The sequence below is a fragment of the Opisthorchis viverrini genome, assembly GCF_000715545.1.
Source record: "Opisthorchis viverrini unplaced genomic scaffold opera_v5_93, whole genome shotgun sequence".
NCBI classification, from domain to species: Eukaryota; Metazoa; Platyhelminthes; class Trematoda; order Opisthorchiida; family Opisthorchiidae; genus Opisthorchis; species Opisthorchis viverrini.
Genome location: NW_008751750.1, coordinates 1,047,151 through 1,066,690, shown reverse-complemented (window position 1 = coordinate 1,066,690; position 19,540 = coordinate 1,047,151). Strand labels below are relative to the sequence as shown.

Here is a 19,540-nt window from a genome sequence, read left to right as displayed (position 1 = left end):
TGACCATTTTCAATCGTTACACTAACCCTGGCTTCGTCGAACATGACTTTCCCTTAACTCTGTAGTAGTTCCGAAAGGCGCATTTAACTCGCAAGATACTTGAATAGACACCGCAGATTCACACAATCACTTAGTCTGAATCGTGTACACTTACATGTCACGGCCGTGTTCACATGTTCAGCGCCCAGTGGGGCTAACTAATATGGCTCCAGGGACCTGTAGTAACGAACCTAATGTCATTTGTCTGCTCGCATCTTGTTCTGTTGGGTTCATATGGTCATAGCCTCACTTTGACTGTGAAAATAAATTAAAAAAACTCGTAAATATGTGGCTTACATGGCACATTGACCACTTCCAGCCGACACCGTCACGAGCAATCCAGTGTTGTTGTGTATTCTTTAATGTTCTCAAATGATGTATAACACTTGGTGCTGCAGTTTTTCTGTCAGGGATGATCACACACAATCGTATTAAGATGGCAAATCCTGCTGTTATTCTATAGGTAACCGTGAAAACATCAATGGGCCATGCTGCTCAGCCTCCGTGCAATCCGTCCCGGATGCAGTAAGTCAGTGGAGGAACTTCGACCCATTGATACCAGTGCTAGCGAACGCCAAGCAATGATTGGTTTTGAAGCAAGCAAAAGGGTACTTTTAGGAGGGCTGTGAATGCGTACAAAGTACTGGCTGGTAGTTGAAAATACGCTTTCTGGTGAACCCAATGAATGAAACATTCGAAGTGTCCTAGTCCTCCGCCCATTACCAAACACAAAGGTCAAATTAACAAGATACTAGGAGCCACTGAAAAATTTCTAGCAGCACATTATCTGAGGCAGGACACGACCTATTTTGTGGGCTAGACTATTATCAGGTTGTTCCATAAGTCTGTGTTGTTTCACTCCAAAACTGAGGTACAAAGAGAGCAAATCACTTATTGTGTTTTCTGAATGTTACGCAACGAGATTTATGTGGTCTTTCAATAAATCGCATGTTTGTTGCGATAGTTTTACGGCAAGCCCCATTGACGATGCTTTGATAAGCTACGTATCATTGAGCAGAGCCTTGTGAACTTACACAAAATAGTCACTTTATTGTTGTTTCTGGAGCTTTGTGGCTACATTTTACCTTCTAGGAACCAACTAGTTTTACGGTTTATCAAGAATTTCGATGCTGTCGAGCTTAAAATGTGCCTGCTGGCTAGCTAGCTTGAAATGCGCCCTTGAATATGGTTTATTCCATCTTCCTATATCCTGCAGTCGGGAGGCGTCGTACAATCGGAGAGAAATCAAGCACTGACGAGTCTTGTCTGCCGTTTTGGTGTTTATTTCACGTTGGACGTAGCATATATCGGTCCGCTGAGTGTCATGTTTACCGAAGTCCTGAGGCACATTTTTAGACGGGTTAGTTTGGCTTTCGCAAACGTTTTCAGTGGGCCAACTGACAACAGAGCTCACTCAGGTTTTCGCGGACACATAGGAGATCGTCGGCAATGACCCGGTGTGTTCACACAGTTAGACAGACTTCCTGCACGCAATTCTCCAAACACAGACCACAAGACCGTTCCCCATCAGACACGGTGGGGTGTAACATCCACCGCTAAGATAGGGCGCTTCAGTGAAGGCCAAAGTGCCATATGGTGTCTTCAAGTTGGGAAAGCAATTTCATTTATATAAATTCAGCTTTTTATTAATCTGGCTTCCAGTCCCGCACTGAAAACTCGTGACCGAGATTGGATCTTGGCACCAGCAGGCTCGCAGGATCAGGCATCCGAGACAACACATCGGACTCCTAGTGGAGCTCGACTGTCGTGGTCGGAATTTTCTTACATTGGATCAACCAAACCCGGCAACTTTTCGGACTTTTTTACTGACACAGGAACAGCTGAAGTAAGTGATTCTTCCGTTCTTCTCTTTCCTGCAGTAGGCGAATACAGGCTACTATATTGCAACGCATTCGGTTCTATACAGAACTGCCAGAAGCAGTTCACTTTTTACAACACTCCAAACCGACAACTGGCAGACATCCAGTAAGAGACTTGGCTACTGAATGGTGGAACTTAGTGAGGGCCATAGTTACGGATCAACATTAAGCGATATCTTCATCTCAGAAAGTAAAAAACAGCGAATGCACCGATGCAATCGAAGAGAAATTCCTGAAAACAGTTGCCTAATTTGCCAATCGAAAGGTGGAAACGAAAATGCGAAATGCAGGAAATGCAAGCAGACCAATCGGAAAATGAGAATAACCGGTGGAACTAAGATACTCAGTGAAGCAATCAAATGCAAGTGAGTCACACAGGCGCAACATGAAATCCAACTGAACTAATCCAATTACCCGCAGGCCAAGTTTTGAACAACCAATCTGGTACGGGCTACCAAATACTCTTTACAAACTCTATAGGCGCAAGTAGACTTGAAGGAAGTACTTTACCGAACACTGACGGTGTCAGTTCGTGCGGTGGTGGTAATCTTGTACGCCATTTTTTAAGTTCGGCGAACACATAAACTGCTCTGATAAACAACCAGTTAACGCACCCGGGCTATCAGGACTTCCACACGTTGTATTCGTAATGTTTTACTGTATGAGAAGTACACGGAAATTAATTCGAGTCCTTGCTGATGAGGCCGATCAAAGGTGTGGTTCCGGTGAAGTGGACAGTACAGTGAGTATTATACAGAAGCGCTTTTCCGTGTGCTAAAGTGTTACTTGGTAGGGAATCAATACTTTTGTTTTTATCATAGGGGTCTGTAGATGTGTTCTGCTGGCAGAAGCGGAAGGATGAAAACACATTCGAGGACTATAACACAATATTACCAAGGTCAGCGACGGTGAGACGGTGGTCTTTTCTGAAGCAAACGATGTCTTAGGGTTTCACCGTGGACGACCAGATATTCTACCATCTGCACCGAATCTGCAGGGGTGTGTGATTTACTGTTCGCAGTTGGTTGGTCACAACTCCCGTTTAGTTCGATAGCTAGGCGATACACACTACTCCGGTGATGACTGTCCATGTATTGTGCAACGCGACTGAAAGTCGTCCAGTTGCGCTGTACATTGAACGACCGAGATTCCTTTACATCCAGGGGCAGAATTCTACCGTAGCAGATCGGCTACAGAGTCGTGTCTTGTCCCGTTGCGAGTGATGACTGATATCAGTATGTCTCGGCTTTCCCCAGCTCTGTTGAACACGCTCAGTTAGCCATAGTTCTGTGGTCTTCATAAGATCCGTCTATTCCCCTACCGATTCCTCTTCAGCCCTATCTTACACTCTAATATTTTTATTTTCTAGTCATCCAACTCAGAGGGTGTGAACGTGATCCTCGTGCAAAACGCAACTCCGTCAATTTTAACCAACAATCCACATTCAGTTGGATGGGACGTTATTTTGATCCGATCTCGGGCGATGGACCATTCAGCTGAAGTTCCGAACCTTCGGGAAGCATTATCTGTCCGGGATCTTCTCATTGCTTGCGTCTACCGTGGAGCCGAAGTCGGTGGTCTCAGGGAATGGCAGTATTGGTCTACTGTTCAGACCCAGGGAAATGGCTGGTTAGCCTCATATCCCTACTTTCTATGGCCCGATACGCCCGGCGGTCGAAAGTCCGATGAAGAGATGTCCAAGGAGCGACAACAGGTTTTCAGGTATATAGTCCATATTGACGTTGTACCGACTGCCATTATTCTTGGTTCGCTAGGCAAAGGACGCTGTGTCGACCTACTATTGTTGTCGCACCCATCGACGAACTCGACACTGCTTCCATACAACCAGGAACCGGATCAAACTCCACAACGCTCCTATTTTTTAACTTGGAATCGAAACACAAAGAATCCGCTATAACTATTCTTTACTCTTCCTGTATGGGAATAGTGGGTTTGCCTCCTGCATACTAGAGCTGATATAAAACGCAACATACTGAAAGTTCCGTATTCAGATCGCTTCTTTTGCTGTAGTGTTTGCATCTTCGGTAAGCGAAACGGTGGTGGTTAGGTCTATAATTCTAAGCGCAATTGAGAATTACCACTTGGTGTGCTCCCTCCGAGTAGATGTCGCACCTAAGGGGCTGTTAGGTAAGATAAAAGCTTAACTGACCTCCAACAAGATATACGCCTCAATTGTATCCATCGGCTCCATTTGATTTTCAAGCTTAACGCAGTTCAAAATCAAACGAGGGCGATTTGTACCGAGAAGTTTAGGCCACCCATGCGTCCTGTGAACTCCGAATACGGCCAACTGTTATGTATTTATAATGCAGTGAGCAAACGACAGTATGAGCGGACTGACACGGTATTCTATCCCCAGCTATGTTGCCTGATCCCGGCTCATAATACAGCGGACTAGTAAGAAGACGAAACATCATAAACGAGAGATTCAGCTGGGTTCCAGGTGTGTCTCTCGAAAGAACCAAATTGGTTTGCAAATGAGTGTATATTCGCTAAGAAGACGAAACCTTAGACACAACTGTAATGCTCCGAACAACAGGCGATTTTCAGAAAAAGTGACACTGAATATATGTATCCTTAGTTTGGCTGAAAAAATACCAAAAGTTCGTTAGCATACAAAGATACAGAGTTGTGAAAACTAACGAGCTCGACGTGAGTCGACCCGGATACGTTCCTGCTGGTGGCGTCATCAGTCTATCTAACGCCTGAGAAGAAGTGCTCGATCAAGCACTGAGCTGCTGGTTACACTCTCTTCTTTCGATACCGCGTCAGCTTTCAGCTCAAAGATATCGAGCAATATGTTCAACGGCACGGTACCCGAACATACTGGAGTTTCGGGCGTGCTGTTTTGATGTCTGGTGCAGATGTCTTGACCAACCGATACATCTTACATCACGCTACCGCCTTTGCGCAGGATGCAACCTGTAGTCTATGCGTGTCACGGGTGATAATCACGGACGAGTACGGGCGCTCTCGCCTTGAATGGTGCTCCAGTTGTCACGGTTATGGACCTTGACTCAGTAGACTGTGTTGGCAACATGGAAGAATGAACAGTTCTCAGCTTACGGCCAATGAGCAGGTGACTGGTGGCTCACCAAAGCATTGCTCGGGGTTGTTCGGTACACAAAAAAGAATCTCACACTCTTCTGACCAACAATAGGGGACGTCCTTCCAAGCAATTGATTTAGTGGGGGTCGAATGTCGTGTAGCGAAGGCAAGAATGCCGAATAAAAGCTGATTAACGCAAAAAAGGAACGTAATGATGGGACATCCTCAGGAGCTGTCACCTTCTGTGTATTTCGAACGTTCTCCAGGTCAGGATGACGAGCAGAGGCGTCGAAAACGAGACGAAAATAGTTCACTATTGTCAAAAAATGCCACTTCTCGGAATGGAGGCGATTGTCCTGAATGCGCAGAAAGACGGCATTGATCCGATCAAGAAGCTTTCCTGGTGAAATAGCAACGATCAGTGCGTCGTCCAGGTATGCGACCACACCTGGAATGCCAGAAAGGATGGTGCTTATCAACTGCTGGAAAATTTTTGGTACGGTTTTGACGCTAAACGGAAGACGGGTGTATTGATACAGCCCGAGGTGTGTGTTGATTGTCAACAGTGGGCGTGATTCTGGTGCGACTTCAACTTAAAGGTACCCTTCAGCGAGTTAGATTTTCGCGGACAACTTTCCACCGTTCAGAACAGTGAGTGGATCGTTGGGCATTGGCAGTGGATAGTGGTGCTGCTGGAGAGCTGTGTTTAGGCCGGTTGAGAAATCGGCGCAAATCGGATTTCGCCGTTGGGTTTCTTCACCACGACAATCGGTGCCGCCCAGGCGGAGTAGGATACAGGGGATAGAACGCCTTGTTGTTGCGGCCGTTGAAGTTCGATATCTACCAGTGGGAGGAAGCGTACGGGACTGATTTCTTTTGACGGAAGACTGGCGTAACACTCGGCAGGGGGTAGATGACTGCTTGTGTCGCAGTGCACTGACCGAGACCGGACTGGAAAGCAACTGGAAATCGCTTGATAATGCCGGATGCATGATCTCGAAGCGCCGTGGGAGACTGAACTGTATTGCAAATGACACTGAAGTGTCGGCTAACCCCAAGCGATCGAACCAAGCAAGACCCAATATCTGAGGTACATCGCGGAAGGCAGAACAGAGCTACGATTCCTCAATCAGTGTATGCAACAGAATCATATTCCTACGTTTTATTCACGAATACTACCCAGAAGCCGAATCAATCCAACTGCCACTGCACCGCCATGCCATGCACGCAGTGAGTTTGACACGATACGAGGGAATATTCGGGAACCAGAACGTAAACAAGCCCAATATGCAGGGGCAAACGTTGACGTTCGACTCATTATTGCCAAACGGACGGATGACAGAAAAATCCTCGTCAACCAGCTTAATCCAGTGACACCAAGTTTCTAACAAATCCAGAAAGGTACGTGCATAGTTTTTTTCGTTAATGCTGGAGACCACCCTTTTGGAGGCTTTGTCACCAGATCCAAAATTTTGTTGTCCCAGTCGTAGAAACTGCCAGCTCGAGCTTGAAGTCCAATCTGAGAATCTATCCGTGCTGTTACCTTCCTCTGAACTGAGTGTAGAACAACTGAAATCGACACTGGTCAATTCGTGTTACAAGTACCACGGCTACAAACCCAGACCCAAACGACTTTTAACAGGGGAGCATTTCGAGGCTCTGAAACGTCCTTGCCGACCAAACTATCAGCACAACAGACGTGCTAAACAGTTTCAGTTCAGTCCATACTAATATCAAGGTTACTATCGAATCAGAGCAGAACGGACAGTTTCCTCGATGTCAATGTTAAAAGGAAGACTGACGGGACCATGGGGCGCAAAGTCCACAGAAAGCAAACGTGGATAGGTCGGTATATTCACTTTGGTTTTCGGTTCGTATGTCGGAGTAAACCCACTACTCATTAGGTTGCGGAAAACTCTCCGACCACAACTTTGTGCAGTGTATTGCGTTTATACAATTTATCGTGATATCTCGAATGTCGAAACATGAGATGGCCTGTTGCAGCACATGTAGTTGAAGAATAACATCACAAACGAGAGTTTCAGTTGGGCTCAAGGTGAGTCACTCATTAGAGTTAACTTGGTACGCAGATGAGTATATGATTTGAAAGTGGGTCCAAGTATTTTGGATGGTTGTAATTTGAGGGAAATCAATCGTCTTAAGGTGCACAGACTGTTCGTTTCAAAGCCCTCCAATGCCAAATCTTACTTGCAATAAGATGCTATTTGTAAGGTAGATACACAGCGACTGTCATCACAGGTATATTGCACTACATCCGGTATCATATGAATTATATGTCCCGGAAGATCTTGTGGGATTCTCAAACATTCTCGAGTCCCCTTCGCTGAGACATACATCCAGAATTTGGCCACATTATCAGCAGGCTTGGAGAACATTTGATCTACGGAAGTATTCTTCCGCCCTGTATATCTTGTACGGAAATTCCCTTGTGAGAATTCTCGTATTTTCTCCAACCACCATAGAACTTTATTCGGTTGGATATCGCTTGTTGTGTGTAAGCGGCAAGTAGGTCCTGTAGGGTGTGTTTCCATCGGCTTTCACTTTTGTCCAGTGTATACGTAGATCAGTGAAGTAGTCGACCTTTCTCCGTTTCAGCCGCCGTCCTCCAAACCTTCGCCCAGACTACAGACGGCTGGGGACGCCGAATCCGTTTCATACACCCTGGAACGAACTAATAAGAGACAACCTGTCCTCTAGTCATGTAGACACCAAATGTACCTGCTTTGTTCTCCGTGATCCCTGTTTTCTGCGTTTGGTTGTACAACGGATGATCTCCGGAGACCCCCGGGCGCGACTAACACTGGATCAGCTGGTCAGCCATCACCCCAATCTTCCCTATGCGTTGGTCCCGGTGAGTTATCATAAACAACGGTCTGATTGTTCATTATAACTTGCTAAGTTTGCCATTTGTATAGCTCCATACACCCTTCTACGTTCGCGACAGGTTCAAGTTGATGCTATTGGACGAGGAATTCCAAAACCATGTGCAACACTCTACTGTCCCATTGACGAACAAGACTTCCTGGACGTGTCAAAGGCAGATCACGCGGAGAAACAAGAATCTCCTAAGGTTACCCGCTCTGTTCTTGGCTATGTTGTAACAGGAGGCTTCAACCATAGTTTGGGACGGGCAACCGGCTTGGCATTCATCAGCTTGGCCGCAGTAGTTCGAACCATCCATTCGACAAACCTTCATGGATTAACGCGAATCCTCATGAAGAACACGCGTACTGTTCGGTTGAGGCCCGTGCGTATTTCAGTGCTTCTGTGAATCTGCTTATACATAATACACAACACTCTCATTTCATCATTATTTCTATCCACATTCACGGTGCGTTACCTGTAAAACTAAATGAAAAGACAACCTAGAAATATAAAATGCATGAATGTGAGGTTCAGTCATCGCATGAGGAAACTCCAATACCGCGGGACTTGGTCACGGAAACTTAGTGGTTTTACTCGATACCCGTTGCGGTGAACAGCCGCACACCATTCATTTTTTATGAGCAACGGACTGGCCCACCCACATGAGTAGGGTATAATGAAGAACCCGGTTCTTCATTCTTTTTGAGTCCACGCACATACAGATCTGTTGAACCCCGGTAAATTCGAAGCAGTTCTCTGGCTAAACGCTCAGGTGAAGCATGCTATCGGTGGTACGAGTCTACGAGAGTTTCATGACACTCCAATGCCAACAAAGTGTGCGTGTGTGTTTAGAGTCGGGAACAACAGGAGTTTCCGCTGATAAAAACACCTCAGACGGTGAATGGGCCATCTGGTCCGCAGAGTGTACACACCCTGAGTGATGAAAACTAACACATTTCAATATTGTGGAGCTGTAAAGCACCCTATGCACATCTCGGATTCACATCTCAAGAAAAGCACCGATTACTTACCAAGCATTTTTGTTACATCTCGCTCTCAAGCTTCCCTTTATTTAGTGAATAGCACTATCTATATTTTTTTATTAAGGATCTTACTGTGAGGGGTTGATTTAGATACCGGGGGAAGTAATGGCACAAGTCACAATAGGCAGTTTTTTAGACTGTATTCGCACCACTGATTCCACGGTTGCTACAACTCAATAGGCTGGCAGCAACCACAAATTCTCGACGGTTACATAGAAAGCATATCACAGCAAGACGGATAAGAGAATTTAAGCTGAACTCAAGCATTACGTATGCGAATTTAGCAGCAATTCTGAGGTTTTTATTATTATCATCATGTAGCAAGTGCAAGCACTTGTATTTGGATTACCACCGAGTCAATGACGGAAAGCCAGCCAAAGGTTTTCCTATGAACGACAAATAACAAAGCAGTGAAAAAAATCGTCTACTAGGAAGAAAAACAAACTGATGAAAATGTAAGGTTATGTAACAAGCGCAACATAAAGACGAATGCACGGGTTATCACAGGGTAATAGAGGGGTGATGAAAGTTTCTGGAGTTAATTCAAGCGCAAGACAAGAGAATGTACTGTTTACAAAAACGATTAATGTCGGTAACGGTTAAGCCAACCCTCTGTTTGGTGCGGCTCGACGAAACCCCGGAATCTCAGAGGTTCGTAGTCAAAACGAACCCCGTGTCCCTGTGCCGTTCGAACCTCCAACGTCGGGATGCTGCCCTGAGGGGTAATGGAAAAGAATTGATTGAAATACTGGCTTCATATAAAGTTAACGAACCAAGACGATCCAATAGAAGACGAGAAGTGGTCCTCAGCCTAAGACAGAGCTTTCATCCCAAAACGGCTGCCAAGCAAACCGATAGAGAACAAGAAGGCTCGCAAAGGTCGCCAACCTGCAGAAAATTGCGTGGGAAACCCGAACAGACAAAACAGGAAAACGGGTTTCAGAAGTATTAGGAGACTGTCTGCGTTGATTGGATCTAATTAGCTATCAAACTGAGGTGTTCACGGGAGTGAATTTCTAGTTCACCATGTATACCAAACAGATGTGCCGCTCAGACTACCTAATGCCGACCAGTACCCAAGATTTTGAAACGTTTCCTCCTTATACCACAACTATGAACAAAACCCATCGATTTCACCTTATGTGGAGGTAGTCAGAAACGGGTAGTCTATGCAGTGCTATCAACCATATTTTAGACTTTTTGAACAAACCACTGATTTTCAGACTGAGAACATGTTAACTACAGGCCGTAGTGGATCTCCGACTTATGGTAAGTCAAAAACAGGGTGGAACTGCCAGCAGGTCGTTCGTGAGTTTTGTTCACCTCGAAATTGGCACTACGGATGATGAGAAGTTGGCAAATACATTCTAATGTAGTGGCCATCGACCTATTCGCTGAGCTGTGTAATTGGGTACAAACGTTTCGTTAACAATTGAACACCAGTGAGTATCAGATTAGCTGTACTGACAGTATGATCTTCGATGGTGACTAAATGTTTTAACTGCCCAGCTCAGCGAACAGAGAGACGGTCAAACATGCCACCTGAGTTAAGAACATTCTTTTCAACGACCAACAAAATCTGGTCTCACCTTGTTGAGTTTTTCGATTAGATTCACAAATCCTAGTTACGGTGAGCTGCCAAAAGACACGTCTTGCTCTCCTTGTCACCATATGGTCTCAAGCCACAAAAACACATCGAACACCATCATTTAATACGGGTGTCTACGAAACTAGTGGTGATGGTATATACGAATATCGAGAAATGTTAGGAATAGTTCATCAGCATGACAGGTTTACGGATCCACGAATGTCAGTTCCCACAGCGGACGATCTAACCTTTGTTTTACTACAATGGCTCCACTAATGTGAAGTCTGATCTGACGACTTAGTTAATGATCCCGTTAAGTATGGAAACCGATTATTTCCTCAACAACATTCAATGGAAGCGCATACAAAACACTGTCACTGATAATAACTTGACAGAATGAGGCGATTTTGCCCCTCCTTACAACAAATAATTTGACTTTCAGAGGAAATCCTCGGCTCGATAACGAAATCGGGCGTTTTTATATTGTCCCAGTATATGGATAGAAATGATAGCTGCACATATAGTTTAAGAAATCTCTTCATAGCGTCTGACAAACCCTCATCTTTTAATTTCACTGCGTCTCTCATGTTATTTTCGACTTTCCTTTGGTAAGTTGATGAACGATGTATTTATTTTGTTGAAATGGTAACTAATATTGTTACTTTCCAATGGAACCCTCATGTCAACAAAAATCTCTTATGAGGGTAAGAGATGAATCGATCTTGCTGCTACTGTCTACGGCATCGCACTCATTTATAGTCAAATATAGTCAATTTCGGCGATGCTAACACGAAATGAGGTCCGTTGCATGATAGAGCACTGGAAACGCAAGAAATGCGGATTCGTGAAGGATGCTCGAAACAGGGAAAAAGGGACGTTCAATAAACACTTTAAATAAGATGAAAATAGTTCGGAACACGAGTCATTTCACACCAATTTAACGTCTGCAGTACCAACCCTCTGCTTCAGTAATCCCTCTCAGATCAGTCCGTTCGCTTGATTGCTGCTTTTTCCTTTACTGGAGGATTTTAAAGATATATATAAAGACATATTCAATCTCCACATTCTTGCCGACTGCAACAAGGGGACCAAATCCGATCGATCTGACAAACCGAGCGACGTCAACGGTAGGACCGACTACACGCCCAATACATGGCCACAGTACGACTCATTTCCGGCCACTGTTTGGAGCAGTTTCGCGTTGTTGTCCTGTACTACGCACCTACTGAGTTGGGACTACACTGTGCAGAGTAGATAACAGCCAACAACGAAAAGACGAAAGTACCACATCTATTGTATTCGGCATGGACTGATCCTACTTTTATACAATGTGTTGAGGGAGTATATCTAAGGTCACTGTGGATAATTAAATAGTCGTTGAGTCGTGACACCCTTTTGTCTGACGACTTAGTTAATGATCCCGTTAAGTATGGAAACCGATTATTTCCTCAACAACATTCAATGGAAGCGCATACAAAACACTGTCACTGATAATAACTTGACAGAATGAGGCGATTTTGCCCCTCCTTACAACAAATAATTTGACTTTCAGAGGAAATCCTCGGCTCGATAACGAAATCGGGCGTTTTTATATTGTCCCAGTATATGGATAGAAATGATAGCTGCACATATAGTTTAAGAAATCTCTTCATAGCGTCTGACAAACCCTCATCTTTTAATTTCACTGCGTCTCTCATGTTATTTTCGACTTTCCTTTGGTAAGTTGATGAACGATGTATTTATTTTGTTGAAATGGTAACTAATATTGTTACTTTCCAATGGAACCCTCATGTCAACAAAAATCTCTTATGAGGGTAAGAGATGAATCGATCTTGCTGCTACTGTCTACGGCATCGCACTCATTTATAGTCAAATATAGTCAATTTCGGCGATGCTAACACGAAATGAGGTCCGTTGCATGATAGAGCACTGGAAACGCAAGAAATGCGGATTCGTGAAGGATGCTCGAAACAGGGAAAAAGGGACGTTCAATAAACACTTTAAATAAGATGAAAATAGTTCGGAACACGAGTCATTTCACACCAATTTAACGTCTGCAGTACCAACCCTCTGCTTCAGTAATCCCTCTCAGATCAGTCCGTTCGCTTGATTGCTGCTTTTTCCTTTACTGGAGGATTTTAAAGATATATATAAAGACATATTCAATCTCCACATTCTTGCCGACTGCAACAAGGGGACCAAATCCGATCGATCTGACAAACCGAGCGACGTCAACGGTAGGACCGACTACACGCCCAATACATGGCCACAGTACGACTCATTTCCGGCCACTGTTTGGAGCAGTTTCGCGTTGTTGTCCTGTACTACGCACCTACTGAGTTGGGACTACACTGTGCAGAGTAGATAACAGCCAACAACGAAAAGACGAAAGTACCACATCTATTGTATTCGGCATGGACTGATCCTACTTTTATACAATGTGTTGAGGGAGTATATCTAAGGTCACTGTGGATAATTAAATAGTCGTTGAGTCGTGACACCCTTTTGGTGTCTAGCTGCCATGTCACCCAAAGGAAGCAAGAGGGCTAGGATACTGTCAGGTTGCACAAGCCTAGACAAGGGAAGTCGAGAGGCAGAGGTCGGGTTCGAACCACGGACCTTGCGGTCAGTAAATTCGCGCTCTAATCGCTAAGTCACCTCTCCCCCGATCATTGGATTAGAAAGGTTGTTCTTGGGATTCCGAAAGCCAGGTCTCCCGTCTCCATTTACTTACTNACGACCTTGAGTATATCACATGAGGATAACTCACTTACGCAAATAAAACGCTCGAAACGCACTCATATTCACTGGTAGGGATAGTCAGAACACGTACGGTGCGTGTTACACTGCACTTCGTTTCCGCTTCTTGTATTTGGATTTTATAAAAGCGAAAATCAAAACCCGTCAAATAAAGGTCGGGGAATAAAAACAAATTAGGAATTTCCAGCACACTGTTACTTGGCTACAAGTAATCTCTCCATGACAAAGCTAGCAAACTGCAAGATACACTCAACGAATGAGCACGTACGACGGTTTTTTTCAACCCTGAAATATTCTGCTTCGAGCTCCAAAGTGTACTCACAGTTAACTAGCCCTAAATTAGGAACTGCCAGTTTGAAAAGAGCGAAAAGTTCTGGACAATAGATTGCATCCCAATCCTAGCTCTATCTCGAATACGGAACCGCAATAATCTCATGCACTGGAGACCTCTACATTGCATATTCGGTTCATACGGGTGGAACAACATCTATAAGACACCATACCGAAATATGGAGCAAGGGACCAGTAGATCATTTAACTTCAGACCGCCAAAATCTATAGGAATACCATTAGTTAACTGTTATGGATAGGTAAATCAAAATGACCAGCCACTGGCTCTATCCATCGAAATAAGGAAAAGGCAATGAATCGGTGAGAATATCGCATGGAACTCACTGGTAGCTCATGAATATTGATCCACATCGCATCGTCCAAAATCTGATTCACTTTATTCAGTCCGTCTTCGTTCTTCTTTTCTTCAGCTGGAAAGGAAGAAGATACCAAGGTGGTGAGATTTTTCATGCGTTGCATAAGATTTCAACTCACTATTACCGACCAGAACGCGTTAACATAAAAGGGTTTCAGAGTGGCATCAAACTCCTCAGAGTGGCTTTGCTAGATGGAATGGGCTGTCTGATAAGTTTTCTAAGGAACCTATCTTTCCTGTACACCTATTTAACACGTGCAACCCTTCAACGATTTTCCCTCTCTATCCAAACAGCATTTCACTAGTGTATTATGTCTGCCCAGTAAAAATACACTGACACCAAGGCGTCGTATTCATCAAATTGATCGATTCCTGTTTATCAAGTTCGCATTGAACGTTATTACAGACGCCGAGGGAAGGCACTTACGAAAGACAAGCTAACAGTTACTCACTTCCAGAAACCTGACCCCACCAACCAGAGGAATCACGAATGGTGTGTTTGTCCAGGGCGCGACCGCAAACAGTGAGTTTGGACGGCGGACTGAAACAGGAAAACAGTTGTCTGAAAACCGAGCCGCAGATTGGTCAGCAAAAGGTCGGTGAATATGCTTCAGTTTCTGCCGTGTTGGTTAGGCGGTTAGGGGAGCTTGAGACAAGGCTGCCGCCGTTTCAAAAGAAAACATTATGCTGAAAAAACATGTGTACACTAGGTTTTCCAAGTCTTTATTTAGGATATTCTGCTAACAATCATATCCATGGACGGAACGATTGATGTTCTTTGGAAGTAGGAATGTGATTCTCACCTAGTCGATGATACATAGCGGAACCATCGATGCGATCTTTAAACGACTGCCCACCTGAAGATAACCAAAGAGAAGTTAGGAAAATAATGTAGACAGCTGGCGTTTTGGACGAACGTAGTTGCAGAGTCGCACTACCGCGGTAACTTTTGAGTCATTGTAAAGGTTGATTCCGCTAAGTCGGATTTCAGTATTCTGCAGGCCGTGCCAAAACGACAAAATTGTGAGCCAGCAAATCACAAAGTGATAAATATTTAGGTCAATAGCATTTCAGCTAAAGTAGAGCAGTCACCTCAGATCAGTACCAACCGCTCCACGTTTTACATATTGCGAATTTTGGTATAAAAAGCTGTTGGCACGTACTTATTCAACTCTTGGCAGGCTTCAATTAATCGATGCCGAGGGACAGGAACGCGGTCGACCGACCCCGTCGTATTGCGAAGCTGAAGCAGATCTAAGAATCCTCGTCTTCTCAGGCGCTACAGCAAACAAAGGCAGTAAAAAGCATGTCACTGCATGGGTTTGGCGCGAGAAGTAAAATTCTTACCACAATGACTGATTTCAAATGCATCTCACCCCAAATCGCTAGACATTCGTCTTTCGGGAGCCCAGGTCATTGTGAGAATTTCGTGAGGATGCAACTTCTACACCCCTGAAACCCTATAAGTGCTTCGTTTGGAATCGTCGTTCGAGTGAATTCTGACGGGGCGGCACATCAGCCAACCTATCCGTAGCGAGGGAACGGTAAATTCCAGCAGAGCACACCCATTTGTTATAATGTCGTCGTGCACTACCCAAGCATGATTCTTAGTTCTTGGATCACCTTAGTGATTCACGTAAAATGCAGTGGCTGCAATGGCTCTAAGACAGTCCTTGTTTAAAGTTGAAAGATATGATAACACAAATACCAAAACTAGTCTTAGCCAAATATACCAGAAGAGGGTTGGCGTCAAAGGGAAAACAGTCTCTTCATACCGCTCACAAAAGTAGACTATCCCACAATCCACGATTCGTTTGGGTCACTCGTGGAGAGCAGCATCTAAATAAAAACTAAAAAATGTACTCACAACCAACCATTATGCGTGAAGCCGCATAACTGACGTACACTGAGAATGTGATTCAATTTGTAAGCCTTCTGGGGAACAGTCCACTGCTCCCAAAATCCAGCCGCGCCAACTAACTCTTGCCGCACGAATTCGATTGCAATAATTCTGAAAAAAAGAACAAGCAAGAAGTTGGCTTTGATGAGGTCGATGAAATATACATTTGTTGATGGTTAAGCTCACATGAACTTCCCTATCGGTTAAGATGACAATCAAGAGAGGGCAGCAGCTTCTGAAAATCAAGTACCAAAATAAGTTTCGCCCGCTCTAATTCTGTAATGATGGACGATGAAGGAAAGTGGAGTGAGAAGGATGTGTTCATAATGTACAGCAGAATGGTGTTACAACATTTAAACTCCAACGTATTGTGCGGAATAATGCTTGTCAAAACCAAGTTCAATGAAATGGTAACTTAATCGACCCAACTCCATCCAAAGAAGTCCTAATGCATGTGATGTCATCAAGACCGAATGTATTAACTGGAGGTCTTCTCTTCATGATTCCACCTACCCCTTAGTTCTGGCCTGAGGCTATAAAAGAACATGCACCAAATGTATCACACCCTAGCACAGAACTTCGGTAGACCAAGTGAACTACCATCGATGCTCACAATAAGACCCGTGTCGACCACAGATATTTTGCTTCCATTCAACCGTTCCAACTTAGCTGAAAACTTTACAGTGGGGAGAAAAGCGGTTTTTGTCAGCTCATTGGAAATTTCCGTGGTACCAACACTTCCAAGTACTCACTGAGACAAGTCAACGGCGTCCGCTGGCGGTCGTGACTTGCAGTGTCAGAAGCCGCCTCATGTGCGGCATACTGATAGACACGAGTCCGATCACCGGGATTTGAGTACTGCTAAAGCCAGTCAGAGCTAAAGCAAACTCCGCGATAGGTGAAACGTTTTAAGAGAGAGCACTGCGTCAATTCTATCGGTGAACCCACGTTCTGATGTATCGCCATATCGCCGCGAAAACTGTACACGTTGTCGAAACTATCTGAACATTTTCGTTATTTTCATTCTCATCATCACCAACACTGACACAACATAAGCACCAACACTGATGCTCCGCTACCGTGCAACCATAAGGGCCTTATTGTGGAGAAAAGAATGAAATTGGATGTGGAAGGGACTTGGCAATAGGCTACCACAATTATTCCAAGGGACATGCACCTCCAGACGCTCCGGATAGAATGACAGAAAGGACGCCACTGAGATCGATCAACAACCATATTGTGTAGCGTCTCCAAACAGTCATGGTGTGGATCACGCGGATCCAATCCACGAAGGCGAGTCACATGTCACCGTAATCTCTCATACCGACCTGCCGGGTCAAAAGTTTGCCGTCTGTCCGCTCGCGCCACTCTGAATAGAAGAGGATAACTCGCATCCGAATCGCATTGGCCAGTCAACAGCGATCAAACCACTGGACGCCTGCGCATAACACATAGTTAGACAGCCACAGAGGGTCTGCATTGAGATTAATGTGGTATTACATGTGAGATCTTGGTGCTGTTTAGGATCCGAAGGAATAAGGTGGACTAATATGTAGTGCGGAAACGCATGTATTCACTAGCTATAAACTGGAACGTACCTTTGATTGTGGTAACTACCCTCTTCGAACATCTCGTAACGCGGAGTCTGTTCCGTGGGACAGCGTCTAAAATAAACAGCTCAACAGGAACATAAATACCCTGTTAACATTAACATGGTCAGAAAGCTGGCCACGTGGTAGACAAGAGGGCTCTGGGGGTACCCCCTGATTTCTCTCTTGAAAACAGGGGGAGATGCGCAATCAAGACCATCAAGAAGGAGCCGCTTTTCGGAATCCGACAGGAAACGCATGTACCTAGCATTTGAAAACACCTTAGGCGAAATGAGAACAAGGGTTCCATACTTCTATTAATACGTCTACAACTTCACGTAACACATCGTAGTCGTCCTCCGATTTCGAAACACCCATTCTGAAGTAGTGTACCACTAGGGGTTAGGGGAAAGTGGACTAATATCAGAGAGTTGTCTTCGCAGATTTCTTCAGTTGTTTTATTCTCTGAAGTCCCGCGAATGTCCGTTTGCCTGAAAAAGATAGAGAAGCAAGCCGCAGTGACACTAATGTTCATCATCGACAGCATAACATCAGTGTTCGACACAAATTCTTCGCTGATGTGCCACTGACGCCCCATGAAGTTACAGCGTCAAACAAGTGTTAATACGACTAAACACAAAAGGAAGGATATGAAGGGATTTGCAGACGTGGCAGTGAAAACTGCAGAAAGTCTAATAAAAGCTTCAAGAAAGCCAAGTGGAAAACTCTTGATCCAACATCGAATGACTTTCATTCACCGCCTCAACGTCTGTCGAGAATTCACTCTAATGAATCCGTCACAGAATGAATCTCACCGTGGGGTGACGATTATGCACCCCAATAACACCGAGTTATCAGTCCAATTCGGTTTCACAGCTATGAACCATATACAAGGGTGCGCTGGTTCCAGTTGCTACAGTTTCGGTCACCGGAAAATGGGAGAGCAGGAAAGATACAACCGACAGCCATAGGTCTGACACAGGAAGGCCAGACTGCATGATTGAGCCATGCCTGCCAGTTTCGCTAACCATTGGTAAGTTAAATCCCAGAATCCTCATTCAGATAGGCGGTAGTCATAGAACCGTCGTTTCCGGGCCGTACATTGTCCACCACTTGGTCGCTTCCATTCATCATAAGGATGGGCAAAAAGAGCCATTCGAGGCAGGTGATCCTCCGTCACACGAAGTACATGTTCTAACCAGCGCAACCTATGAAGTGTGATTAACTGATTCATTATGGGGGAGTTCTTTTTTCCCAAAAACATCTTACACCACATCAACACTGGCGTGGTACCTTCAGCGGAATCGTCTTGTTTTCTTCACACAGCAGGTTAGGGTGAGCGTGAACAGACTACTGCTGACGCCGCTCTTTTCTATTTCATTCATTAGTCCTCGACCCGTTGCTGGCGACATCTTTGAAAGCCCATCCTCAAGGGATGACAGATCTGTCCACCACCATTGCCGTTATCTACCGCGGTGACACTTCGAAATCTTTTTATCGAACTCAGATGCTCAGTTCATCTGATAGTCTTAATCTTGTTCGCTCTGAAACAAACCGGACATCGGGTTTTTTCATGTCCGTCAAGAAGAGAGTGGACCTCGCCATGCGGTGAAGGTTTATGTGACCCAGTGAGCTATACTGGGCGATGCTCAGTCTCTCATACTAGGCTGTCAATGGTCAGGGGTCTGACTAAGTCTTCTGGCCCTCCAGGTTAGGGGTTTGGAACATATGTTACAACTTCTTTTATAAAATAGTGGTCGAGCATTTACATTTCCAACTAAAAAAGCTACCCCGTTGTGAGGCCTCTGAGCCAAAGGCCTTAGCTGATGACTCTAATCTTCCTATTGTATAAGTTTGGACCACCTGATAGTTTCCCAGCCTGCATGCAGCCATGAATTCTTCTTCCAACCCATCAATAATGAACTACTTGTAGGTTCATCCATTAGGACCGAGGAGCCATTGATCATGCACCAGCCTTAGACGCAAAAGCTGCGAATCAGTCGGTGCCGATAGTCTCAGGGATCTCGAAATCAGTCAGGGCCTCGAAGCCCGGTAAATCTGCCCACTCTTACTGTTCACA

At 44.8% G+C, this 19,540-nt stretch overlaps 2 protein-coding genes across 2 annotated transcripts in view; one reads left to right on the top strand and one right to left on the bottom strand.

The window, feature by feature from the left end:
• The window catches only part of T265_05171 (hypothetical protein), a gene marked incomplete at both ends in the record, with an annotated part of 22,148 nt that extends 13,842 nt beyond the window's left edge, over positions 1–8,306 (top strand). Inside the window, 5 exons of the mRNA XM_009170103.1 lie at positions 1,702–1,885; positions 3,289–3,641; positions 6,134–6,218; positions 7,585–7,860; positions 7,954–8,306. Coding sequence (XP_009168367.1) covers positions 1,702–1,885; positions 3,289–3,641; positions 6,134–6,218; positions 7,585–7,860; positions 7,954–8,280 — 1,225 coding nt within the window. The remainder of the gene's footprint in view (positions 1–1,701; positions 1,886–3,288; positions 3,642–6,133; positions 6,219–7,584; positions 7,861–7,953) is intronic.
• A 738-nt stretch (positions 8,307–9,044) lies between these two features.
• On the bottom strand, positions 9,045–17,952 carry T265_05170 (hypothetical protein; the record flags this gene model as incomplete). The annotated part of the gene is made up of 6 exons (XM_009170102.1): positions 9,045–9,632; positions 13,941–14,026; positions 14,424–14,533; positions 15,135–15,250; positions 15,877–15,982; positions 17,470–17,952. The coding sequence occupies 6 exons, from the start codon at positions 17,499–17,501 to the stop codon at positions 9,501–9,503; spliced, it is 582 nt and encodes a 193-aa protein (XP_009168366.1).
• Positions 17,953–19,540: the final 1,588 nt, after the last annotated feature.